This window comes from Mobula birostris, chromosome 25 (genome assembly GCF_030028105.1).
Source record: "Mobula birostris isolate sMobBir1 chromosome 25, sMobBir1.hap1, whole genome shotgun sequence".
Classification (NCBI taxonomy): domain Eukaryota; kingdom Metazoa; phylum Chordata; class Chondrichthyes; order Myliobatiformes; family Myliobatidae; genus Mobula; species Mobula birostris.
This window is the reverse complement of record NC_092394.1, coordinates 45,850,328-45,878,004: the sequence shown is the minus strand read 5'-3', so window position 1 is coordinate 45,878,004 and position 27,677 is coordinate 45,850,328. Positions and strand designations below refer to the sequence as shown.

At 39.6% G+C, this 27,677-nt stretch overlaps 1 protein-coding gene across 5 annotated transcripts in view; it reads left to right on the top strand.

Moving 5' to 3' along the window:
- LOC140187918 (lysine-specific demethylase 2B-like) overlaps positions 1 to 27,677 on the top strand; it is a 236,367-nt gene that overhangs the window by 103,669 nt on the left and 105,021 nt on the right. For 3 of the 5 annotated variants that reach the window (XR_011883174.1, XM_072243791.1, XM_072243794.1), the window contains exons 3-6: positions 2,229 to 2,372; positions 10,191 to 10,277; positions 11,784 to 11,999; positions 22,643 to 22,681. Coding sequence is in view for 4 of the 5 variants with exons in the window: in XM_072243791.1 (XP_072099892.1) it covers positions 2,229 to 2,372; positions 10,191 to 10,277; positions 11,784 to 11,999; positions 22,643 to 22,681 (486 nt within the window). In the remaining variant the exon portion in view is untranslated. The remainder of the gene's footprint in view (positions 1 to 2,228; positions 2,373 to 10,190; positions 10,278 to 11,783; positions 12,000 to 22,642; positions 22,682 to 27,677) is intronic. The other 2 variants (XM_072243792.1, XM_072243793.1) reach the window with 2 other exon arrangements.

Here is a 27,677-nt window from a genome sequence, read left to right as displayed (position 1 = left end):
TTTTGTCTTCATTTTGGTTTGGTTTGAAAATCTACCATACTGTTGGACCTTACAGAGAGAGGGGGTATTTATTCTTCTGAATTAATTGAAAATAGGTGATCCTCCAGTCTTTTATATCAACAAATTGGGTGAGTTGGTAAGGTAATATTCCACCTGGGGAAAGTTAGCATGGTAATTATAAATACTTTCTCAGCCTCACAATTTTGGTTTTTATTTTTTAGTAAATTGTTGACAGGTTTTGGAATTTTTCTTTCGATTTGATGTGATGTACAAGGTTTTGTAAATTAGGTCAAAATGAGACAGTAAAATGTAAAAATAGTTGTGGAAAATGAGACAGTAAAATGTAAAAATAGTTGTGGGGGTTGAATACTTTTTCAGGGCACTATATAACCTGGTTCTTAGGACTATCTAAACACTATCTCAGCTGTGCTCTCCTTAATTAGAGACTGTATATCTCAGTAGTAGTCATCAACAATTAGTTATCATTTAAATAAAATTATCAAGTGCTGTGATCCCACGTTATTTCTACCAGCAGTAACTTTCCAAGGAACTAAGGCTGCTGAAACTTGTTAAATCATAAGCTCATTTGCTTTGTGTAACCTTGTCTATATTTCACTCACAGTATAATGATGAGCACTTTCAGTATCAATTTAGCATCTTTTTCTAAGATTGCTGAAGGGATTTATTTGTATAATATTAAATAGAACCTTGCCCAGTTTTTTAAACTTATAAGATCTTTGTGGAATTTATTTTGATTTAGTACCATATTTGCATAACGATGTTTTGAATCTTTGCCAGTAATTCTAAAAATAATTATGCAAAATCTAATTTAAACAACTAATCAGAATGGAATCTGCTTGTTAAACCTCCCACAAATGTTCTGCAAGCAGCTCCCAATGGGTGTGTGAAAACAACTTAGGAGTGAGTACTTCAGGTTTTTATATTGCTTGATGCAAAGGCATTAGGAGAACTGATGTTTCTTGGTTGTATTTTGAGTCAATGATTGAGTTTGCCCTTCAACACAGCATCAAATATGTAATGTAGGCCAGCAAAGGAGAATACTGAGGTACTGCTGCGCTGTCAGAAGTGCAGTATATCGAGTATTGAGATGCTTAAACCAAGATCCTATCTGCCCAATTAAGTGATTGTTAATAGAATCTAAAGAAATGCAGTGCTATTCAGCTGAGAACATTTATCCCCCTGTTCCAGCTAGCATTTCACACACAAACATGATCAAAAACAAATAACTGGTCCTTTTCACTTGGTGTTGGTGGCCTAAATGAAAGCAATCTCCATTTCTTCAAAATAACAGCAGTCACAATTTAGTATTTCAATCGTTGTGAAATGCTTTAGTAGACTTTTAATATGTGAAAGAACTTGTGTGGAAAAAATATATCGTTTTTTAATTGTCATGAAAATGTATCCCCACTTTAATTGTCATGAAAATATGTCCCCAAGCTGGACGATAATGAGTTTATTTTTTGCTTTTGGAAGTAGGCAAATATTGCTGAATAATAACATAGTTAAATGACTTATTCTGTAGCTTTGTCTTTTGAAAGTGATAAATTCTGTCAAAGCTTTTTATGCTTCCGGATGTTCTGCAGTTCAAGGCTTAGTTTATGCTAAAGGATTATAGATCATCCTGGAGTTTGCCTTAGAGTCATTCCAACATTACAGGAGAATATTCAATCTACTGATTCAATGCCAGCTCTCTGTAGAGCAGTCTTGTTCTCTCATTACTCAACCCTATCCTAGCAGTCCTGCAAGTTTATTTCCTGCCAGTCCCTGTCCAATTTTTTTTAAAGCATTGATTATCTTTACTTCTACTGACCAAGTAGGCGACAACTTCCTGCCTCTTTTCAATGACTGTTCTTTCTCTCTAGGTTTAGTAATTCCACATGGTGTAGTGTAAGAATTAAATCAAATTTCAGAAGCTGATACTCAAGTGTACCCTAATGTGGAGACTCAATACAATTCTCCTCCCCTTGTGGAGATTTATGGCCTCTGTTCATTTGGTAACCAAGCTTGAGTTTTCTCTGATTGGAATGCAGTGGGAATCAAACTTGAACATTGCAGCACAGATTGATGCCGCTGCAAGCACTGCCGTCACCAAATTTACCATGTCCAAAATGTCAGAGTAGGCAAAGATTATGAATGGTGGTTTTATGAATATTTTGTACTGTATTATTTTGGACCAGCTTCTATTGACCTCTGTTACTTTATTGCAGCCTGTATTACCACACACTGCAGTATGCAAGATCTGCGGTGAGGCAGGAAAGGAAGACAATGTGGTGGATGAAGCAGAGAAATTTAATGCTAGCTTAATGGAATGCTCCATCTGCAATGAAATAATACACCCAGGTTGTTTAAAGGTATGCTTGACCTCATTGACCTGACGAATTATAACTTGGAAAAATTCTGGTCTTGCATCTTTCATATTTGAAGTAATTTAACAGCTGATAACATAGGAAATTAAATGTGATTTGCAATAGTGTTCATCGTTTTATTAATTAAAGCTCTGCAAAATAACTTCTATTCCTAAAGTTAACATCTGGTCTGTATAACTCCATATTGCTGCCAGAGCTTACACCACAGATCATTTGATAGCTCTGCTTGTTGCATTGAGGTCATGAGAGCCTGCAATCTTTTAGCCACCACTCGTTTCAAGAAGCTTTTGCTACTATTTGTCACGCCAGTTTACAGGAAATTCTTGGAGCCTCTATACTCATGGAGGGGGTATTTCTTGCAGAAAGGAACAGCACAACCATGTGGATTTTACAGCGAGAGCCAGATTTTCCCATGGTTCAGGGAGTAACACATTGCATTTGCATCATTTGTAATCCCACAAGGGGAACACAACCTATTTGAATCCAAGGGACTTTTCCACTCTGAACTACAAATATCCTGGTAGAAGTGGCTTTTTCACACTGAGCTACGAATAGCGTAATAGAAACAAATTAATGTAATTCACTCTGGAGTATCACAAATGACTTATTATTCTCTGCCATAATCCTTGATTCATTGTCTTTGTACCACCTTGCCCAGCTCAGATAGAGATGATCATTAAGTTCTGATTGAAGAAAAAAAAGTATTGTCTCCTTCGGATCAAAATTGTCATTGCCTCCCCTCCTAGTTAAAATCTTTAAATTCTGTCCTCACAAGACTGTCAGAGCACAGGAGTAAAGATGTCTTGCTGCATTTGTATAACCTGCATGTGCACCCACTAGGAGTTTCATATACAGTTTGATAAAGAATGTATTTGCTATAGGGAGTGCAATAAAGGTGTATTTGACTGTTTCTAGATTAGCAAGTTTGAGATTGGAGGAGACTGCATAGAAGAGAACTGTGATCTTGAGAGTTTGGAAAAATGAGGGGAGATCTTGTGGAAACATTCTTACAGGGTTCAACATGCTTTACGCAGGGAGGATGTTTCTTCAGATTGAGAAGGCTAGAAATGGTCTTAATTTAAGAATAGGCCACTTAAGACTAAGTTGAGTTAAATTATCTACTCATCAGAGCTAGGAAAACTGGAGATATCTGGTTATTAAGGATATTGGTAAACAATGTAATTGAATCTACCTCTACCACTCCCTTGTTACATATACACTCTTAGAAACTTGCTCTTCATGTTTCCTTTACATTTTCCCCTCTTCCTTTAAATCTATAACTTCTAGTTTTAAATTCCCTTCGCCTGGGAAAACCACCATCATCTTTTCTGTGCTCCTCATTACTTTATGGACCTCAGTGGTCACCCCTCTGCTTCCTTTGCTCCAGAGAGTAAAGAATCCCATCTTCTTTTATAATTCAAACTGTCCAGTCAAAGTAATGTACTGGTGAATCTTCTTGTAGCCTCCAGCTTGGTCACCATCCCTCCCATAGTATGGCAACCAGAACAGCAGTCAATGTTCCAAGTATCAAAATCTTGTACAGCTGTAACATAAAGTCCCAACACTTTTACTTAATACCCCATCTAGTGAAAGGTGTTCAGAAATTTTTGGGTGATCTTGCTGCTTTGGGATCTGTTACTTAAACTTCTGTTGCACTGGATGGAGTCCAGTCATGCTTACTGACTTGCCATGTACATTTTTCTATCCAACTCTTTAAGCAAAGTGCCTTTTTCAAGCTGCTGTCTGTCAATTGTAATCTGCAGTTTCTTGTAGCTAAGTAGCTAGTGACTGCACTGACGACAGTTTCTGGCTGTCCAAAAGCAGAAAGGCACAAGGGTCATGGGAAAGAGAGGAGGAATGATCACACCATCTACATTTTGTTAACTGGGATAAATTCCAAGATGTTTGAAAGAGTATTAGATAGTATTTTGATAGCTTCAATGATCTTTGTCCATCATTTGGACACGATATCTGACATCGGTGATGAATCTGTGGAATTCATTGCCACAGACAGCTGTGGATGCCAAGTATTGGGTATATTTAAAGCAGAGGTTGATGGGTTCTTGATTAGTAATGGAGTTAAAGATTATGGGGAGAAGGTGGGAAAACAGGGTTGAGAGGGAAAATAAATCAGCCATGGTCGAATGGTGGAGCAGACTGTGCTAAATGGCCCAACTCTGCTCCAAATGGCCTAATACCATTCCTATGTTTTATGGTCTTATGATCTTTCTACTAATGGTTACACACTCCTCCAGACCACTTGATCTGATCAACATGTATTAGCTGCTTTGATAATCTATTGGTAGTAGTTATATGGCATCTTGTCTTCCAAGAGAGGAAAATTTCTGTTGCAGTGTGTTCACTATGTTGAGCAGTTGAGCATCTGAGTCAGGTTCAAAAGTAATCAGAATCAGGTTTATTATCACCGGCATGTGTTGTGAAATTTGTTTAGTTAGTAGCAGCAGTTCAATGTAATACATAATATAGAAGAAGAAAATCTTCTAAGTAAATAAGTAAATCCATTAAGTTATATGTATATCGAACAGATTAAAAATCGAGAACTAATATATATATTTTTTAAAAAGTGAGGTAGCGTTCACAGGTTCAATGTCCATTTAGGATTCGAATGACGGGAAGAAGCTGTTCCTGAATCTCCGAGTATGTGCCTGAAGGCTTCTGTACCTCCTACCTGATGGTAACAGTGAGAAAAGGTCATGCCCTAGGTGCTGGGGGTCTTTAATAATGGATACTGTCTCATCATTAAGTGATGTTTAGTATTGAGCAGTTATTGAAATTGATTGTTGAAATACAACAACTTGCCCATGCATTTGAGATTATTAACCTTTCAACTCACAGTGTTGAGGTCCTGGTGATGATATATTTTAGAATTGCTAATATAGTGTGAGATTATTGTGGTCCAAGTCATTGACAATTGTCTTCAACCTGGAAAATCATTAGTTTCCCTTTTTATTTTAATTTAAAAAAAGGGAGTAGAGTTGCAGTAAAAGCAGACACCATGCTGCAGAATATCTTCCAAATGTAAGCATCTCCACTTTTGAGGTTCAGTCATTTTTTCAGTTGGATCAGCTCATTCTAGAAACTCCTGGAATTACACCCATATAATGATACTGTTGGTCCTAGTTGTTTACTGCTATCATTATAATTAATGAGTTGCATAAGTGATTTAAAACTGTCAAATATATAGCTATATTGAGATTTTACACATGGCAGCAGTATTCATAGACCTTTATTCTGACTTGTATCCCAAAGCATTTCATTAGAACTTTAAGAGTGCAAAAGGAAGTAGAGAGATGTCTAGTCTGAGAGTAAATTATGGAACATGGGCCTTTTGCAGGTGAAGCCACAACTGGTGATAGGGAAATGACGAAAATAGATATCTTAATATTTAGGATTGGAGTTCTTTGTGGCAACCGTGTCTTTTCCACTTAAGATAAAAGTAAAATTACCAAACTGTACACATACAGTGAAAAACATGTAGATCCTCTCATATCCCTTTTGCCAATCACCTGTCCAGCTCTTGGCTCCATCCCTCCCCCTCCTGTCTTCTCCTATCATTTTGGATCTCCCCCTCCCCCTCCCACTTTCAAATCTCTTACTAGCTCTTCAGTTAGTCCTGACGAAGGGTCTCGGCCTGAAACATCGACTGTACCTCTTCGTAGAGATGCTGCCTGGCCTGCGTTCACCAGCAACTTTGATGTGTGTTGCTTGAATTTCCAGCATCTGCAGAATTCCACGTGTTTGCGTTTTTAAATTCACTACTGCGAAGCCTCTTCCGGTGATGCCTACACTGAAGAAGTTTAAATCTTCTCTTCGACAGGAGTTCAGTGAAACCATTTCTCACTGCTCCCCTTCTGTAATTTCTTCGGCTCTTCAACTTTTCGACCACATTTTGACTCAGACTCGCTATCACAGCCATATATCCTTTCTTGGAATGTGCCTCCGTCGCCAACTTACTCCAGTTGGCTTTAGGATTCGTTTCCAAGCCTCTCAATTTGGACCTTCTGAGGATCCCAGGTACTCACATTTTATTGACTCTGCCTCTCGTCACTTCTTCCGTCAAGCTCTGAAGGCGACCCTCTCCGCCACAAGGAGGTATTTGGTGTCCCTATCCCAGACCCTTCCACATCTTCGGGACAATTTCTTCACTGTCTGTAATGGTCCTACCCATTATTTCATCCTCCGTCGGATCCATGCCTGCAATTGCCGTTTTTTTAACTTTGTCATGTTAGGTAAAGATCGCAAAGTCCTACATCTGCAGACCCCAGAGCCCGCTGGCCCTGACGCTAGCAGGCATGAACTTAAGATTGCGGCCTCTGCCATTGATCTGGCCGGCTCCAACACCTCAGAGCATTTTCGAAACCCGGACTCCAGCAACGAGCATGGACACCTTCACAGCGATTGCGCAACCACCAACTGCGACTCCAGCCTTCAACTCCAGGCTGGGTCTTCACGTACTGCTATTGTGACTCTCGTCTCCCCTTCCCCCACCACCACTCTGCAACCTCGTCTCCCTCAGATCCCACCGTCAGCTCCTGGGCCCTCAGAGGCTCCATTTTCCTCTCACCCCAACCCTCCCCTCTCCACTGACACTCCCACCCTCCCCCCTCCCCCCTCCCCCCTCTGATCCCAGCTCTCATCCATGCTGGGTCTTTACCATTCCCTCTGACCTTCAACTGCCTGAGGCAGAACACTCTGTCCTCAGTAAGGGCCTCACCTTTGTCCCCCTTCGTCCACACCTCAGCAAGTTCCGTGTTTGCCATGATGCGGAACTCTTCTTCCACCGTCTCCATCTCCGAGCCTGCTTCTTCTGCAAGGACTCTTCCACCCCCACCGATGACCCCTTCTCCCGTCTTCAACCCTCCTCCTCTTCATGGACACCCCGCTCTGGTCTTCTGCCTGCTCTGGATCTCTTTATTGCTAACTGCCGACGGGACATCAACCATCTCGACTTCACCGCACCTTGTTCCCACTCCAACCTTACTCCTTCGGAACGCTCTGCTCTCCACTCCCTCTGCACTAATCCTAACCTTACTATTAAACCCGCTGATAAAGGGGGGTGGGTTGTAGTCTGGCATACTGATCTCTACCCTGCCGAGGCACAGCAACAACTCGCGGATACCTCCTCTTATTTACCCCTTGATCGTGACCCCACAAAGGAGCACCAGGCCATTGTCTCCCACACCATCACCGACTTTATCCACTCAGGGGATCCCCATCCACTGCTACCAACCTTATAGTTTCCACACCTCACACTTCCTGTTTCTACCTCCTACCCAAGATCCACAAACCTGCCTGTCCTGGCAGACCTATTGTCTCAGTTTGCTCCTGCCCCACCGAACTCGTTTCTGCATACCTCGACACGGTTTTATCCCCCCTTGTTCAATCTCTTCCGACCTATGTTCGTGACCCTTCTCACGCTCTTAAACGTTTCGATGATTTTAAGTTTCCTGGCCCCCACCGCTTTATTTTGAGCATGGATGTCCAGTCCCTATATACTTCCATCCCCCATCAGGAAGGTCTCAAAGCTCTCTGCTTCTGTTTGGATTCCAGACCTAATCAGTTCCCCTCTACCACCACTCTGCTCCATCTAGCGGAATTAGTCCTTACTCTTAATAATTTCTCCTTTAGCTTCTCCCATTTCCTCCAAACTGAAGGTGTAGCTATGGGCACCCGTATGGGCCCTAGCTATGCCTGCCTTTTTGTTGGCTTTGTGGAACAATCTATGTTCTGAACCTATTCTGGTATCTGTCCCCCACTTTTCCTTCGCTACATCGATGACTGCATTGGCGCTGCTTCCTGCACACATGCTGAGCTCGGTGACCTTATTAACTTTGCCTCCAACTTTCACCCTGCCGTCAAGTTTACCTTGTTCATTTCCGACACCTCCCTCCCCTTTCTAGATCTTTCTGTCTCTTTCTCTGGAGACAGCTTATCTACTGATGTCTACTATAAGCCTACTGACTCTCACAGCTATCTGGACTATTCTTCTTCTCACCCTGTCTCTTGCAAAAATGCCATCCCCTTCTCGCAATTCCTCCGTCTCCACCTCATCTGCTCTCAGGATGAGGCTTTTCATTCCAGGATGAGGTAGGTGTCCTCCTTTTTTAGAGAAAGGGGCTTCCCTTCCTCCACCATCAACTTTGCTCTTAAACGCATCTCCCCCATTTCACGCACATCTGCTCTCACACCATCCTCCCGCCACCCCACTAGAAATAGGGTTCCCCTGGTCCTCACCTACCACCCCACCAGCCTCTGGGTCCAACATATTATTCTCCATAACTTCCACCACCTCCAACGGGATCCCACCACTAAGCACATCTTCCCCCCCCCCCCCACTTTCCGCAGGGATCGCTCCCTACGCGACTCCCTTGTCCATTCGTTCCCCCCCCCCCATCCCTCCCCACTGAGCTCCCTCCTGGCACTTATCCTTGTAAGTGGAACAAGTGCTACACATGCCCTTCACTTCCCATCTTACCACCATTCAGGGCCCCAGACAGTCCTTCCAGGTGAGGCGACACTTCACCTGTGAGTCGGCTGGGGCGATATACTGCGTCCGGTGCTCCCGATGTAGCCTCCTATATATTGGCGAGACCCAACGCAGACTGGGAGATCGTTTTGCTGAACACCTACGCTCTGTCCGCCAGAGAAAGCAGGATCTCCCAGTGGCCATACATTTTAATTCTACATCTCATTCCCATTCTGACATGTCTATCCATGGCCGCCTCTACTATAAAGATGAAGCCACACTCAGTTTGGAGGAACAGCACGTTATATTCCGTCTGGGTAGCCTCCAACCTAATGGCGTGAACATTGACTTCTCTAACTTCCGCTAATGCCCACCTCCCTCTGGTACTCCATTTATTTATTTATATACACACATTCTTTCTCTCACTCTCCTTTTTCTCCCTCTGTCCCTCTGACTATACCCCTTTCCCATCCTCTGGTTTCCCCCCCTCCCCCTTTTCCTTCTCCCTGGGCCTCCTGTCCCATGATCCTCTCATATCCCTTTTGCCAATTACCTGTCCAGCTCTTGGCTCCATCCAACCCCCTCCTGTCTTCTCCTATCATTTTGGATCTCCCTCTCCCCCTCCTACTTTCAAATTTCTTACTAGCTCTTCCTTCAGTTAGTCCTGACGAAGGGTCTCGGCCTGAAAAGTCGACTGTACCTCTTCCTAGAGATGCTGCCTGGCCTGCTGCGTTCACCGGCAACTTTGATGTGTGCTGCACATAATGTTAAACTTTGTTGCAAAAAGAGCTATGAAAAGTTTTGTATTCTACTATAAAATTGATCTGGTTTATTGTTACTGTTCAGCAGTTTACTTCAAATCAAAATTTTATTAAAATCATTAATGTCCGTGTAACTTTTTGCATTCTATCCCTAAACTATGATGCCGTACTATTAATACAGCAGTGTAGGTACAGCACAATAGCGTAGCAGTTAACGTGATGCTTTATAGCCCCAGCAATTAGGGTTCAATTTCCACCGCTGTCCGTAAGGAGTTTTTATGTTTTTCCCATGATGACATGGGTTTCTGCGTGATCTGCTTTCCTCCTACATTCCAAAGATGTTAGGGTTAGTATGTTAGCAATGGTGACACGTAGAGTCAGCCCCAGCATACAGTTGGTCATTGATATAAACAACGCAATTCACCGCATGTTTCAATTTACATTTGACAAAAAAGATTATCTTAAAAATCGTAATTTTAGATTTTTTGATTTGTATTTGGACTCCTTTAGTTTCAGATGTATGAATTATGGAGTCATGTATTTTTTTTTTATCAGGTAGAAGAGTCTGAAGGGCTTATTAATGATGAATTACCGAATTGTTGGGAATGTCCAAAGTGTAACCAGGAGGGAAAAACTGGCAAAGTAAGTACTGATGAACTGCATTATTTGTAAATACCATTCCTTATTCAACAGGAATTTTAAGCATAATGTACACAGATCTGTCCAGAATTGTTTTGCTCAGATTTCACTCAAACCTAAACGTAAAGGTTAAATAAATTCTCCTTGAATAATATGGGACTGATGTACTTATAAGTTAATAGTATTCCATGATTCTCGATATGTCTCTTAATCAAAACATTGTATTTTCCACCACTCTATTTCTTTCCTTGCCATTTTATAAGTATTAGCAAGATAAATATTTGCCATACTACAAATGGATTTGAATGTATATGTATGTAATTCATTAACAATTAGTGCACAGGTACAGACCTTAAATGAGTAATAGAGTATTCATCTTTATCTCAAGGTGGGGCAGGAATATATATTTTGAGGACAAATGAGGAAGTGGTGCTTCAGAATTAATTTCTTTCATGTTCCTTGGTCTTTATTCTTTATAAGTGAAAGTTCTACTTCCAAGTACAAAGGTTTGTGGTTGGTTAGGTGACCTATTTAGTGGTAGAAATTTCATTGTAAAATATGCGTAATGAAGTCTGACAGATATGTCAAGCTAATACACAAGTTGAACAAGCTAATACACAAGCTCAAAATTCCATGACATGATTGGTGAACCAGGTTAAAATCCAAAAGACTATCCCTATTCATGAAGGTGAAACTTTTTTTTCTGTTGCTGGTCTGTGGGTAACCCCAAATTGAATAACATGACAAAAGTCATGATGAGCTTTGAATAGTTGGTTTTATAGTTTCATAGTAGCTTTGTATGTATTTGGAAGAAAGATGAGAAAGTGTGCAGGCATTATAGGAAAATAAATCATAAAAATAAATCCCATTTAGTTTTTCAGTAGGTTGAACTGGGTAATCATCAATGTCATAATAGATAATATGCATGTCAATTGCATGAGTGACACATGTCTTTCCACTTACTTTTGCACAAACCAAGCTAATTAAAATAAGCATATATTCTAATTGTGAAGCATAAAAGAGCAAGCAGTAGTTTGAGACCCATATTAAATGTTACATATTTGTGATCAATGACTCTGAAACTATCCATTTATTAGATTTCAGCAGCACTAATATTTCAGGCATATATTCTCTTCCATTGGCATGATATTCAAATATCTATATGCGAATCATTACCTAAATACTTTGAAAAATAGAAGTTATACAGAGCAGTTGCAGCACATTTTTATCAAGCTTAGTTTTTGGGGAAATTAGATCATTGTTCTGTATTTCTTTCTTAAATCCATGTATAGTGTGTGCTAATATTTTTTTAGAATGTATCACCTTGATTTAAATGTCATTATTACATATATATATATATATAGCTTTGTAGTTACAATCAAAAGACAAGGAAAATGGATTTAAAGTAAAATAATGTAGACCACATACCACACCAGGCAGCGCAGCGCAAGCTTCTCTGCAACAGCGGGTGGTAATGTGCGTTTATTCCCATTTCCGATCTTCATGCAGAAGAGAGGCCCTGGGTTTAAATTCGCCTCCAATCTTCCTGGGTCTCTCTTAAAGGAGTTTAAAGAAGGGGAAGATGGAGGGCGACGGAAATCTGAAGATCTTGAACGTCCAAGAATGGAGGAATATCATTCCAACAGGCGAAAATCTGATGATGGGCTTGGTCTCAAACGCAGAAAAGACAAAGATCTTCCAACAGATTTGGGTCCAAGGAAAAAGGTATTTTTTAAATTGATGTTTGTGTTTAAAACATGTGGGTCAAAATTTTAAATATTTCATCCATATTCAAACTTCAAGAAATTCACATATGGGTAGTACTTAATAGAAATGAATTGATCCACTTGATCCGAAACAGGAGTGTGTGGGCCATGGCAGTCAAAGCTCAAACTGGGCATGGCACCTGATGATGATGATAATAGAAAATATTCGCACATCCACAATCTTTCATAATCATGGGAAAAGTGGCAATAGTGACTTGTAATGACCTTGGATCATTTGATGTATTGGAGTATTTGAAATTCATTAGTTGACACAGGAAATGAGCTGCAAAAATACTGATTTATCTTCATTAATGTACAGATCAAAGAATAATTTCATTTTGTGAGCTGCAGTTGCTAACTACTAATTCGATTGAATATGAAGAGTTTTGGTTATTAGAATGATGTGACTTTGTATAAAATACAAGTGCATGAGCATAGGAACAGTGCAAGACCATTTTGCATTTCTAGCTTATGCTACTATTTAAAGAGACCTGACTGAAATGTAGCCTAACTCTATATATCAGCCTTTTCGTCCCCAATTCTCTCACTTCAACCATATTTTAATTATCTAAAATACAACAATCTTCAAATTATAAACTTAAGTTGTCATTTGTACAAGTGAGTTTCATAGCTCTTCCACTCTGCAAATGAAATGCTTTTTAAATAAAAACAAACTTCAATATTTAAACTGCATCCCTCAATCCTAACAATTCAACAATGGGAAATGATTCTTCCTAGATCTCCTTAATAGCTTGGCAATTTTTATTTAATAATTTGCATGTATGAATGTTATTGATAAGATCTGCATTTATAGCCTGCTCCCAATTGCGCTGAGAAGTCCAGTGATAAGACATCTTTTTGCATTACTGTAATCCTCTGGTAATGAACTCAGGTATTTCCTGGTAAAATTGACTCTTGTCTACCTCGTTATGACTTTGCACCTTATTGTTTACCTGTACTGCAGTTTCTCTGCAACCGTATTACTTTATTCTGCACTCTATTGTGCACTGAGGTGAAACAATAGTAATGAATTGCTCTGTATGAGCAGTGTGCAAGACAAGTTTTTTACAGTACTTCCAGTACATGTAACAACAAACCAATTTAGATTCAACACCACAAAGAGCCACCAAATAATGGTAACATGTTAAACACAAGATTCTTCAGATGCTGGATATCTTGAACTATTTGGGCCAAGATCCTTCATCAGGGCTCATGAATGATCTTGGCCCGAAACGTCGACTGTTTATTCCCCTTCATGATTCTGCCTGACTTGCTGAGTTCCTCCAGCATTATGAATGGTAATATTTTCAAGTTAAATTGATACAGGATTTTGCGAGAAACATGAAGATAACGGTTTCCATTTCCTGCCCTTGATTTTCCCAATGGTGTAAAAATAGGTAGGTAGGTTTGGAGTGCATCTTGCATATATTGTGGCTGCAGACTTCTTGTGGGGGAGGGAAGGAAGCATTATGCATGAAGTTCCAGTCAATTGGGCATCCTTGTCCAGGATAGTGTTGAGCTTACTGAACATTTTTCGAGCTGCATTTATCAGGAAAGTAGAAAGCATTCTATATCACTCCTGGTGTCAGCAAGTAAATGACTTAACAGGGGGTACCCAGCATCTGACCTGTCCTAGTCTGACCTATTTACCATGGGTACACCTTACCATGGTAGTTAGTGTATTTACTTTACAGCACTGGTGATCACTAATTGGGGTTCAATTCCCACTGATTGTGTGGGTTTCTTCTGGATCCTCCATTTTCCTCTTGTATTCCAAAGATATATGGTTAGGGTTAGTGAGAAGTAGACATGCTATGGTATATGGGCACTGGAAGCATGGTGACACTTGATGGCTCTCCACACCCTTCTGCCCGCCCACCCCAACATTGCAAGCAATGCATTTCACTGTATGTTTTAATGTACGTGCGACAAACAAAGCTAATCTTGTAGCCACAAAACTTACATAACTTGTCTATTAGTTTAGCTGCTCAGTGAACCTGCCACCCCAGGATGTTATGGTGAGGACCTCAATGATGGTAATGTCATTGAACATCAAGGGTGAATGGTTAGATTCTCTTGTTAGAAATGGGCATTGCTTGGCACGTGTGTGGCATGAATGTTTTTGTAATTTATCTCAGGTCTGAATGTTGTTTAGACTTTCTTGTATATAGCCATAGATCTCTTTATTTACTGAGTAATAAATGGAATTGAGCATTGCGCATCATCAGTGAATGTCCCCACTTCTGATGGAATGATGGTCAGTGAAGCAGTTGAAAATGGTGGGTGTAGATCATTGACCTGAGGAGCTCCTGCAGTGATCTCTCAGAGGTGGGATGAATGATCTCCAACAAACATATTTATTTTTGTTTTGTATAAGATAATTCCAGTCAATAGAGTAATTTACCATTTTCCAGTGACAATAATTTTTATTATGGCTTTTTATTAAGTATGTCACATTTGATTAAGTGTTGCCTTGATGTCAAAGGCATCAATAAAATTTCTCGTAGAACCTTAAATTCCAGAGAAAACAACCCTGTTTTCTGTTGTCTTTCCTTATAATGTTATCTTCCTCTGGGTAACTTTTATTAAGTTATGCTAAACTATTTTCTAAGGTATGGCACACAGAATGGTACTCTGGCTATTATCTATACAGGACTTTGTATAGCTGTAACCTATCTTACATCTTGTTTCATAATCCTCAGACATGCAAGTCATCAATCCATTAACCATTTTGCTTATCTGTTACTGAATATAATGCTAAAATATTTTTTGTATATTTAACCCTAGTTCCCTTTCAAATTTCCACACTTTGTATTTCGCCTAATAGTATGAATATTTACTATGAATATTCACTATTCCAATTTCAGCAAACGCATACTCCCAGTGCTCATTTCCCTCTCCTGATTCACCCAGGTTGTCCCCTCCACTACCTTCCATCTGCTTTTCACCCAAACTTTGTCCCTACTGGGTCTCCTATCCCATTCCCCTACTGATTCCATCAGCCCCATATCCTTCCTCTTCTGGTTCTCCTTATTAGGTTCAAACATCTGTAGCCTCTTGTCTCCACATCACTTTCCAGACTCTGTCTCTGCTTTCACCTTTCCCTCTGCCCACCTATCTCCATCTGTTTCCTTGTTTGTTTTAACTCTTCAGATCTGTCCCTACCTCACTCACCAGTCTCCAACTCCACCTGGATCCTTCAGCCTTTCACCCCCTCCACCCTCTAATCTTTCTACCTATTGAGAGCCCCTACCTCACCTTTCTCTCTTATCTCTTTTACTAGCTGTCACTGTGTTCTGATCAGAGGTTTTGATTCAAAACATTGACTATCTCTTTGTTTCCACAGATGCTGCTCAACCTACCAAATTCCTCTAGTGTTTTTTTTAGGCTGTCCTTCAATCTCCTTTTGTTCTAGGCTTTAATTATTTAACAAGTACACTTTTCTTTTTAAAATCCAAAATGGATGACCTCATATTTGCTTACATGGTTAGTTATTTGGCAGTATTTTCATTACTCCCTTTGTTATAATTTAATTCTGCCATTTATACTGCTTACAAAGTGATTTACCTTTTATCATCAATCTATATCTGGCAGGAAACTGGATCATTTAGTCTTTGGGATTTTTTAACTGATTAACAATTGAAGTGAAAGATGTTTTAAATTAGGAACTTCAAAGAAGAACTCCTTAGATTTTTTGGGGGTCTTTGTGTCTTATGCACTAGAGTTCATTCAGTCATGTTCAAAGGCATTCAACAATGTATAATCCATATCCTCCCCAAGCCACTCACATTCCTATGCTGCCCATGGGCAGCTCGTGTAGAAACAGGCTTCAATCTTCTGTAAAGCTGCCTTCAACATGACTTGTATGTTCCTGGATGGCACTGGAAAGCAAACTTCTGCCCTTCTGCCCTTCTGCCCTCTTCATCTGCTTGGCTAGTTCTCCTTCTGGGACACAGTGTTTCTCTGCCCCTCTTCTCTTCTCCCCCTCCCCCCCCAAAAAAAAAGCTGTCAACATTCTCTGAACCTTGTTTCCCACCTACTCTTACATGCCCAGACACTTTTCTTCCCAACAAAATACTGCCATCCATGCCCTTCTCTACTGACTCTCCAGCTGACAATCGCAGCTTTTCTCCCAACTCTCAGTCCTCTGAATACACACCCTTGTTCGCTGAGAATCCTAAGAATTTTTTAAAAATCAAAAGTGAAATGCAAATACTGGAATTCTAAAATGCGAATAGAAAATGCTTAAAGCACTCAGCAGGTCACCCCAGATCAGTGGAAAGAGAAAGTTATTTCAGGTCCTAGATCCTTTGTCAGAATTAAGAATGAGAGAAAATGTTAGTTTACAGCAGCCATGAAGTTGGGAGAGGGAAAAACACACACAATTGGCTGAATCATAGATTGGCTGAAACCTTTTTTGCTATGTTTTAGTAAAACAGGGTTCTAACTGCCATCTTAAGTCAAACAGTATTTGTAGAAAGAGAAAAGACGCGTGCAAGAACTGGCACTAAGGAATTGATGTACAAGAAGAGTTGAGGGAGTAGACCTAAGTAGGAGTACAACAAAGTGCTCCATGTATTACATCAATAGACAGATATAGCTTGAGCCCATGTGAATGCCCAGAGCTGTAACTGTGGTCTAGATAAAGTGCAAGAAGTTGAAAGAAAAGTTGAAAAAGTTGAACACCCCATCTTCCATCCGAGCACAATTCAGTCTTCCAGACTTAGGAAAAACCTCCCAGCTTTAGGTAACCCAATCTTTCTCTCTGTTAGCATCAGAATTGGCTATTTCCGCCTGTCATTCATTTGTGTCAGTTTTTCTCTCTCTTAGTGCAGTCTGCCCTGCTAGGCTTTTCCTACAGTCTGGCTATTGGCAACACATAACTCAGCCAAAGGAGCATAATGGGTTTCTAACTGCCCATTGCCATTTTCTCTCGCCCTATGAGAAATATTCCCTTTGTTCTACTCATCCCTACCTTCCCTTCTCTGCTGACTTGTTTTCTGCTAGATCGAGGAAAGGGTATAAGCTCCTACTGAGAATCTTATGTGCGTCACTAGGATCACCCCTCTTCAGAATTCCAATGAGCACAGGCACAACCTTCACCCCAGGAATGAATCTAGTTGTCTTCAGTGTAAGTATGTCCCTTGGCTTGGATGACCAAAACTTTTTTTTACGGCACTTCTTCTTACCATCTAAACTCTGAACAATTATGACAACATTTCCCTACCTTTTGCAATAAAGATTTAACATTTCACTTCACATCCAAATTGTTTACTGTAATAATCTGATGGCACGTTAACTTTCTAAGTTTCCTTCACGAAGATACTTGTATCACAACACAGCAGTATTCTGCAGTCTGTATCCATTCAAATATAAATATTTTGCTGGTTACCTCCTACCAATTTGTTTCTCATTATTTCTACACTCTATATAGTAATGCTCCTAAAAGTTGATACATTAAAATAAATAAATAAAAGTTATACATTACATGGTTAATGATGTTGCTGCTTCTGTTATTGCTTGGATCTTGTGAAGCTCTATCACATTAGCGTTGTGCAAACAAAATCTGAAAGGGTGAACTCTTCTAAAGAATCTAAACAACATTTCCAAAAGAATGCTCACAACTACAAGAAAATAGTCGATTTGGTTTCTGGATGTTTTGATGTACAAACATCTCTTGTATTTTTATAGCTATACATTCTGTATGTGGACATATGGATATTAATGGCATCAGCACAGAGGTATGAAGGAGAAGAACATTTTTGCTCTTGAACATGAGGCAGAACATGTTGTATTGTGCTTGCTTGTAGTTAAAATAATTCAGTGGAAAAATTAATGCATACTTCAACCTAATGGATTGCTTGATTCAGATGAGGAATGGCCAGTGTGTTGGCTGTCCAGAGATTTTCCTGTGTGTTCTATTGTGGATTTTTACCTTCACACGTTGAAATAACACTTGGGGAGATATTGTACTCTTTGAAAATAAGACCAGTCCCCATAATGTATTAATACATGTTTGAAGGCTATTTATTCTGTCTGCTCAATCCAGTATTCTTTAGTGTGCTGGTAGAAATGAGATTTATTTTTAGGTGCTGTGGTTACAGCCTGTTTTGGATCTGAGCCTGTTTTTCATTAAACCTTGAATTACGTCAATTTTATCTGATTTATCAGCCAAACAACAGTAAACATTTAGCGACTTGAGAGGAGAAATAAAAGTTAAAGCAAAAAATGATCCAATGTCAAGAGATAATACTAAAGTGCAATTAAAAGAATAATTTGAAAGCAAGATGGTGTAGATTTCAGAAGACCAGCTTGGAAATGTGCCTTTTTGAACTGTTTTTAGAACTATAGAACAATGCAGCACAGGAGGTGCTTTGCAGCATTTGGATCATTTCTGTTTTCCTGTACCTAGCTCAATTTTGTATCGAAATTGCCACTTTATTTTTAATTTCATAAGCTTTCATTTTATAAATCCACTATGTGATACTTTATCAAAGAACTTTTCAAGTCTGTTTTAACAGTTAGCAAGTCTATCCTCATTATCATCAGTACATGGTCAAAACAGTCAACCCATTTGGAACATGGAAAATTATTAACCCATTATATTGCAAATGTAAATTAATTTCTTACCAAATGCTTTCTCTAGACTGACTTTGGGCTAGCATATCTAAAATCGCCTGCTTTAATTTTGTGTTTTAGTGCAGTTTTTATTCTCTAACTCTATTTTCAGTACTGAAATTCAAATTGGATAATGATAATACAGCCAGAGTCTCTGTTTTATTTCTTTCACAAGTTTCAACATTTTCATTATTGTATCTTCCTTTATGACTACATTGTCATTGTTCCCTACTACTGAAGATGTGCCAGGGACATTTAATATTCATCCCTTCCCCTTAAGATCTCCTTTCTTCGTCCTTTGGCTCCACCTATCCCTACAAAGATTAAAGTGCTCTGTACTATTAGCAGATTTTCATTTTTTTTATGCCTTTTTTTTGCCCATTTCTCCTACTTTTTAAAGTCAACTTGGTTGTCTTTGTCTACAGCTTTAGCACCCTTAAAATTGTAATAAGCGTTTTCTAGTCTTCAAGCATTCTAACTTTGAATGACCTTCTTTAATTGTGAGAATATTTACTCAACTTGAACTATTGCCTATTTGAAAGCTTCCTAATATTTAATTGCAATTCTGACTAACCAGCTTATAAGTGCCATTCTTCTGGGTTGTGACTATTCAACTCATTGATAACTTTTTTTTTGCACTTGAGGTATCTTGAAGTTCAATTTCACATTTTCTACAGTGAAAGGAGATAATGCGTTATGACCCATTTCAAGTCAGTGGCAGTTTGACCAGGTACTTTTAGGCATGGCTGCTCCTGGTATACTGATGTAATTTTGTTTAGATCATCACGTACATGATTGTGGTTGATGGGCACAATACATTACTGTAGTTTGAAATGTTGATTACATGCCTTAGCTGGATGTCAAATAATTTGTGTTGGCGTGGCCATTCCCGTGCACCCAAAACAGTGTGAATTCAAACCAACTCCTTACAGATAACAACACACACAAAATGCTGGTGGAATGCAGCAGGCCAGGAGGCATCTATAGGAAGAAGCACAGTCGATGTTTTGGGCCGAGATCCTTCGTCAGGACTCGTATTTGCCTTACAGATAACAGATTTGTTTATTATTAATTTGGGCATTTAAATAAATTAGTACATGTTCCTTTTCACTTTTGAAAGAATTGGTCTATTTGTACTAAAATTTAATCTGCATTTATATAACACAGTTACCCTCATCTGACATAATTTTATCACCATAATTTTAAGATGAATTTATTAAATATAAATAACATCTATGTCAACTAATATGTTAACTTAGATGATATTTATCCTGCTAGATCTACAAAATTGCAAATATAGTGGAGAAATGCAATGCTTAAAATAAAATCCTATGTGCCATATAAATGGGAAACAAATTAGTTATGCAGTCTATTAAGATGTTGTCCTGGCTTCAACTTCGAAAGAATTGTTCAGTTTTCTGTTGTCCTGAATTTATGTATCCCAGAAATTTAACTGCTATATGTTCAAGTGGGAGGAAGAGAGAAAACAGGGAATTATAGATCGGTTAGCCTGACGTTGGTGGTGGGAAAGATGCTGGAGTCAATTATAAAAGATGAAATTACGACACATCTGGATAGCAGTAACAGGATCGGTCTGAGTCAGCATGGATTTATGAAGGGGAAATCGTGCTTGACTAACCTTCTGGAATTTTTTGAGGATGTAACTATGAAAATGGACAAGGGAGAGCCAGTGGATGTAGTGTACCTGGACTTTCAGAAAGCCTTTGATAAAGTCCCACATAAGAGATTAGTGGGCAAAATTAGGGCACATGGTATTGGGGGCAGAGTACTGACATGGATTGAAAATTGGTTGGCTGACAGAAAACAAAGAGTAGCGATCAACGGGTCCCTTTCGGAACGGCAGGCAGTGACCAGTGGGGTACCGCAGGGTTCAGTGCTGGGACCGCAGCTGTTTACAATATATATTAATGATTTAGATGAGGGAATTAAAAGTAACATTAGCAAATTTGCTGATGACACAAAGGTGGGAGGCAGTGTGAAATGTGAGGAGGATGTTATGAGAATGCAGGGCGACTTGGACAGGCTGGGTGAGTGGGCAGATGCATGGCAGATGCAGTTTAATGTGGATAAATGTGAGGTTATCCACTTTGGTGGTAAGAACGGGAAGGCAGATTATTATCTAAATGGAGTCAAGTTAGGAAAAGGGGAAGCACAATGAGATCTAAGTGTTCTTGTACATTAGTCACTGAAAGCAAGTGTGCAAGTACAGCAGGCAGTGAAAAAAGCTAATGGCATGCTGGCCTTCATAACAAGGGGAATTGAGTATAAGAGCAAAGAGGTCCTTCTGCAGCTGTACAGGGCCCTGGTGAGACCACACCTGGAGTACTGTGTGCAGTTTTGGTCTTCAAATTTGAGGAAGGACATTCTTGCTATTGAGGGAGTGCAGCGTAGGTTCACAAACTTAGTTCCTGGGATGGCGGGACTATCATATGTCGAAAGATTGGAGCGTCTGGGCTAGTATACTCTGGAATTTAGAAGGCTGAGAGGGGATCTTATTGAAACATATAAGATTATTAAGGGATTGGATACGCTGCAGGCAGGAAGCATGTTCGCGCTGATGGGTGAGTCCAGAACCAGAGGCTACAGTTTAAGAATTAGGGGTAGGCCATTTAGAACGGAGTTGAGGAAAAACTTTTTCACCCAGAGAGTGGTGGATATATGGAATGCTCTGCCCCAGAAGACCGTGGAGGCCAATTCTCTGGATGCTTTCAAAAACGAGATGGATAGAGCTCTTAAAGATAGTGGAATCAAAGGTTATGGGGATAAAGCAGGAACTGGATACTGATAGTGGATGATCAGCCATGATCACAGTAAATGGCAGTGTTGGCTCAAAGGGCCGAATGGCCTACTCCTGCACCTATTGTCTATTGTCTAAAGGAGTGGCTTTAATCCAGTCACTGTGTGAAACAGATGTATGAATGCTCCAGGGATGCTATTCTGATTTAACAATTGCGAGGTAAATGCATTCAATTGCTGTTATGGTCTTTCATTCACATGTCATATCAAATAACTATGGCACAGCAAAAAAAAAGTATATTAGTTTTATATGCCTCTTCAGATTGCATACTTGTGTTTCCGTATTTATCTATGTAATTATCTATGTAGAATATCCCACATTTAAGCGCTGTTTTGATAATTCCAGCACTTCTCCTTTTTCCTTTTCTCCATTCTCATACTTTTGAATATTCTCACCAAACCCTCACTTACCAAAAAATTCTGGGAAAGGAGTGAGAGCTCTGAAGCTTGGCCAAAACCTGGTATCCCATCAGTTGACAGTAGATGAGTGTGACATTCATGAATATAGATTCTTGAGATGTATCCCCAGAGTCAAAAATAATTAGAAAGGTTAATCTAATGATACCCATTTAGATGGGAGAATTAGAACACACAAAGTACAAATTTTACTGCAACTGTAACAACACCTAATTTAGACAGCAGGTACTCCGAATTTTTCATACCACATGAAGAAATTAAATAGTTGAATTATGAGAGAATGTTGCATGAGCTAGAAATGTATTCCCTGGAACTTAAAAGATGATTAGATCAACATTTTCAAGATGGAAGAACTAATGAACATAATAGGTGCTTTGGAACCGTTAAAGTAAATGCTGAATTTGTTGTCAATGTTAAAGTTATATTTGATAGATTTTCATGAATTCATTCAAATAAACAAAGACACTTTTTTGATTAATTTCTCAAATTAGTCATAATCTTGTTGAATAGTGGGGGGAAAAAAGTTAAAGGTGAGAAATGTCTTTTGTGTTTCCAAATTCCTACCTGTGTGTCAGGAATAAAATTTACAATGCATTTGATTCAGAAACCTTCAATCCACTATCTTAAATTTTAACTAATCATGTGATGTGTAATTTATTTTGGTGTCAAACAGTGATGTATACTTTAGCAAAGTGAAAAGTTACATTAAACTTTCTAATTAGTATTTTCATGGATGTGCTTTTTTTTTAGCTGAGAGGAGGAAAAGATGACAAACTTCAAAAGAGGAAGGTAGGCATTGTTGTCTTTAAAAGAAAATATGTTGTTTCAGTTTTATTGCCTCCATTAAACTAATAAACATCTTTGTTAAAGATTTATATACCAGTGGAAAATTGGCATCAAGATAGACAGGTAATCTTTTAAAGCTGTAATTTCCTTCCACTTTGGGAACACTTCAGTTTTTAAGGAGTTGCTTTCTCAGTTTTTGTTTAAACAATAATGGACTATTATAGGTTGAACCAACTGTTTGTCAGTTCCCCTTCAAGATCCTTGTATTAGTGACTAATACTAAGGTGTTCAGGTAATGAAATAATTTAATAAAATGTAACAGCACGCATGTTGTTTGGTTTAGATTGTTCATAAAAATCCCAAGGCACAGAGCTTCAAGCCTTGACTGGGCAATTCCTTAACTCATCTGAAAATATGGAATGCTAAATTATATTAGTATCATCCTTGGGGTAGAGGGGATTATCTAAAATTATTTCTGGGAACCATCTGAATACGTTTATCCATCCTCCTGTTTCAGGCTCTCCCATCCTTTGATTATGTTATTACTACAGTAGAATTTATTGAATTGCTAATAAGGTTACTGAATAGCTGATTGTCTTGTGTGCACTTGATCAGTGTTGTTGTGCAGAAATGTTCTGTTTGGTGTTCATAGGAGTAGATCAGTTTTCTTGTTTCATGAATGTTAACTCTTGTCACTAGTTTTGGGTGCATTGGTTAGTTATGTTTGTGCCATCCTGTTTGGATCTATCTTCTGTTACTTATGCACAAAATTTATTTGGATTTCATATTCCTTTATTGTTTTGGATCACTTATACGAGTTGCTGGAGAGAATGTGGCTTTTGAGAATATACAAATTGTCTGCAATGTTAACAAAACACTCCATTGGATTAAAATCTGGAGAAATTTGTGTTGATATGTCAGTGCAGATAGATTAAAATATTCCGTCATGGCAATAATCTTTTAGATTATTTAGAAATCCTTCACAAACCAGTATTTCAGGTCAGTGGCATGCTAGGGTATTTTAACAGTTTAGCAACTGCTGGGAACTTGCTCACTCTTATCTGTACAAAATTGTAATAAGATATTAATGCACAAACAAATTGTCACCCTTCTAGAAGATGAGGGTGTGGTTTCTGAAGTTGTTAAATTTGGGTCACAGTGTTCACAGGAAAAGTGCAAATTCTACAGTGGCATGTAAAAGTTTGGGCACCCCTGGTCAAAGTTTCTGTTACTGCTAAAAGTGAGTAGAAGATGAATTGATCTCCAAAAATCATAAAGTTAAAGATGAAACATTCTTTTCAACATTTTAATCAAGAATAGTGTATCATTTTTGTTTTGTACAATTTTACAGTGGGGAAAAAAAAAAGGAAAGGAGCACTATGCAAAAGTTTGGGCATCCCAAGAGATTTGAGCTCTCAGATGACTTTTACCAAGGTCTCAGACCTTAATTAGCTTGTTAGGGCTATGGCTTGTTCACAATCATCGTTAGGAAAGGCCTGGTGATACATATTTCAAAGCTTTATAAATACCCTGACTCCTCAAACCTTGTCCCTACAATCAGCAGCCATGGCCTCCTCTAAGCAGCTGCCTTGAACTCTGAAAATTAAAATAAATGATGCCCACAAAGCAGGAGAAGGCTATAAGAAGATAGCAAAGCATTTTCAAGTAGCCGTTTCCTCACTTCGTAATGTAATTAAGAAATTAAGGAATGGTGGAGCTCAAGTTGAGGTCTGGAAGACCAAGAAAACTTTCTGAGAGAACTGCTCATAGGATTGCCAGAAAGGCAAATCAAAACCCCTGTTTGACTGCAAAAGACCGTCAGGAAGATTTAGCAGACTCTGGAGTGGTGGTGCACTGTTCTACTGTTCAGCGACACCTGCACGAATATGACCTTCATGGGAGAGTCGTCAGAAGAAAACCTTTCCTGTGTCCTCACCACAAAATTTAGCGTCAGAAGTTTGCAAAGGAACATCCAAACAAGCCTGATGCATTTTGGAAACAAGTCCTGTGGACTGATCAAGTTAAAATAGAACTTTTTGGCTGCAATGAGCAAAGGTATGTTTGGAGAAAAAAGGGTCCAGAATTTTTTGAAAAGGACACCTCTCCAACTGTTAAGCATGGGGGTGGATCGATCATGCTTTGGGCTTGTGTTGCAGCCAGTGGCATGGGGAACATCTCACTGGCAGAGGGAAGAATGAATTCAATTAAATAGCAGCAAATTCTGGAAGCAAACATCACAACATCTGTAAAAAAAAAAAAGCTGAAGATGAAAAGAGGATGGCTTCTACAACAGGATAATCATCCTAAACATACCTTAAAATCCACAATCGAGTACCTCAAGAGGTGCAAGCTGAAGGTTTTGCCATGGCCCTCACAGTCCCGAGACCTAAACATCATCGAAAATCTGTGGATAGACCTCAAAAGAGCAGTGCATTCAAGATGGCCCAACAATCTCACAGAACTAGAAGCCTTTTGCAAAGAAGAATGGGCGAAATCCCCCAAACAAGAATTGAAAGACTCTTAGCTGGCTACAGAAAGCGCTTACAAGCTGTGATACTTGCCAAAGGGGGTGTTACTAAGTACTAACCATGCAGGGTGGCCAAACCTTTGCTTCGGGCCCTTTTCCTTTTTTGTTATTTTGAAACTATAAAAAATGGAAATAAAAAAGTAATCTTGCTTAAAATGTTAAAGAAATGTGTCATCTTTAACTTCATGCATTTTGGAAATCAGATCATCTTTTATTCGCTTAGCTATTCACAGTAACAGAAGTTTTGATCGGGATGTCCAAACTTTTGCATGCCACTGTACATCTTGCTTCCATGTACACTTTATTTTTTTTTCATGGAACTTAAACAGATTACAGCTGTATTCTCTACTGTAAAGATGAATCCACACTCAGGTTGGAGGAACAACACCTTATATTCCGTCTGGGTAGCCTCCAACCTGATGGCATGAACATCGACTTCTCTAACTTCCGCTAACTACCCCATCCGTTATTTATTTTTATACACACATTCTTTCTCTCACTCTCCCTTTTCTCCCCCGTCCCTCTGTCCCTCTGACTATACCCCTTGCCCATCTTCTGGGTTCCCCCCCCCCTTGTCTTTCTTCCCGGACCTCCTGTCCCATGATCCTCTCATATCCCCTTTGCCAATCACCTGTCCAGCTCTTGGCTTCATCCCTCCCCCTCCTGTCTTCAACTATCATTTTGGATCTCCCCCTCCCCCTCCCACTTTCAAATCCCTTACTCACTCTTCCTTCAGTTAGTCCTGACGAAGGGTCTCGGCCCGAAACGTCAACTGTACTTCTTCCTAGAGATGCTGCCTGGCCTGCTGTGTTCACCAGCAACTTTGATGTGTGTTGCTTGAATTTCCAGCATCTGCAGAATTCCTATTGTTTACATCTGTATTCTGTTAGGGGCATGTAGCTATAGACTGACTGGTCGAGCAATAGGGTGATCTTCTGGATTTCTAATTTTTTTAGATAGTATTTCTAACAAGTATAAGATTATAGGAATAACTTCGGTATTTGTATTGTATTTCTGCCTATTTACTGTAATGTATTTGGAGAAAGATCTTGATCATGGTAGGGAGTGTTCTAAGCGCAACTATTTAAAAGGGTATTAGAAGTTTTTGAGCAAGACTTTGTTTTCATCTAACAGCAATGGACTCGAACATGTGATATCATGCTCTGTAATCCCGTTATGTTCCATTCTCACTTATTCACGTTTTATGTAAATGTACTATACCAGTGACCCATATAGATGTTTCTATAGCCTATATGCTAATAATGGTAACAAAACGTACTGACATCCAACCCTCCTTCTAAACTATGCAGTGTGCAATATTAGAATGTTAATTTCTGAATTTTAGGCAGAGATTAAAGTTCTGTTTCAAATTTTGCGATTTTGGCCTTGTTGAGTTCAGATGCATGTTTTAAGAGTGGGCATCTTTAGGTGATGTTAATACAGGTTGACCTTCACTAATCTGACTACCTGTAATTTGGTTCCATCGATAATCTGGCACTGGTTATGCTTAATGTGATCCTTTTGTAATTCAGCATTTTCACAAATCTGGTACTCCCCGGGTCCCAATGGTGCCGGATTACTGAAGGTTGACCTGTATACCCATTCTAAATTGTTTTTAGATAATTTTGTTTGTAGCATCCATAAATTGAGGTTACCAATTTGGAAGTAATCCAAGGAAGAGGCTGTTTATAGTCAGTGAATCCAATTTTTAACTATCAATTATTAATCAAATGCCCATTACACTGTTGGGGTTTAGGGCAGCAATGAATGTCCTCCATCTCTGTCTGTCCTTAGCCATCTTCTCTATAGTGCCACAGGTGTGGTTCAGTGTATTCTGGTATTTGTCCCCCACTTTTCCTTCACTACATCGACAACTGCATTGGCGCTGCTTCCTGCACGCATGCTGAGCTCGTTGACTTCATTAACTTTGCCTCCAACTTTCACCCTTCCTCAAGTTTACCTGGTCCATTTCTGACACCTCCCTCCCCTTTCTAGATCTTTCTGTCTCTATCTCTGGAGACAGCTTATCTACTGATGTCTACTATAAGCCTACTGACTCTCACAGCTATCTGGACTATTCCTCTTCTCACCCTGTCTCTTGCAAAAATGCCATCCCCTTCTCGCAATTCCTCCATCTCCGCCGCATCTGCTCTCAGGATGAGGTTTTTCATTCCAGGACGAGGGAGATGTCCTCCTTTTTTAAAGAAAGGGGCTTCCCTTCCTCCACCATCAACTCTGCTCTCAAACGCATCTCCCCCATTTCACGCACATCTGCTCTCACTCCATCCTCCCGTCAGCCCACTAGGAATAGGGTTCCCCTGGTCCTCACCTACCACCCCACCAGCCTCCGGGTCCAACATATTATTCTCCGTAACTTCCACCACCTCCAACGGGATCCCACCACTAAGCACATCTTCCCCCCCCCCCCCCCCCCGCTTTCTGCAGGGATCGCTCCCTACGCGACTCCTTTGT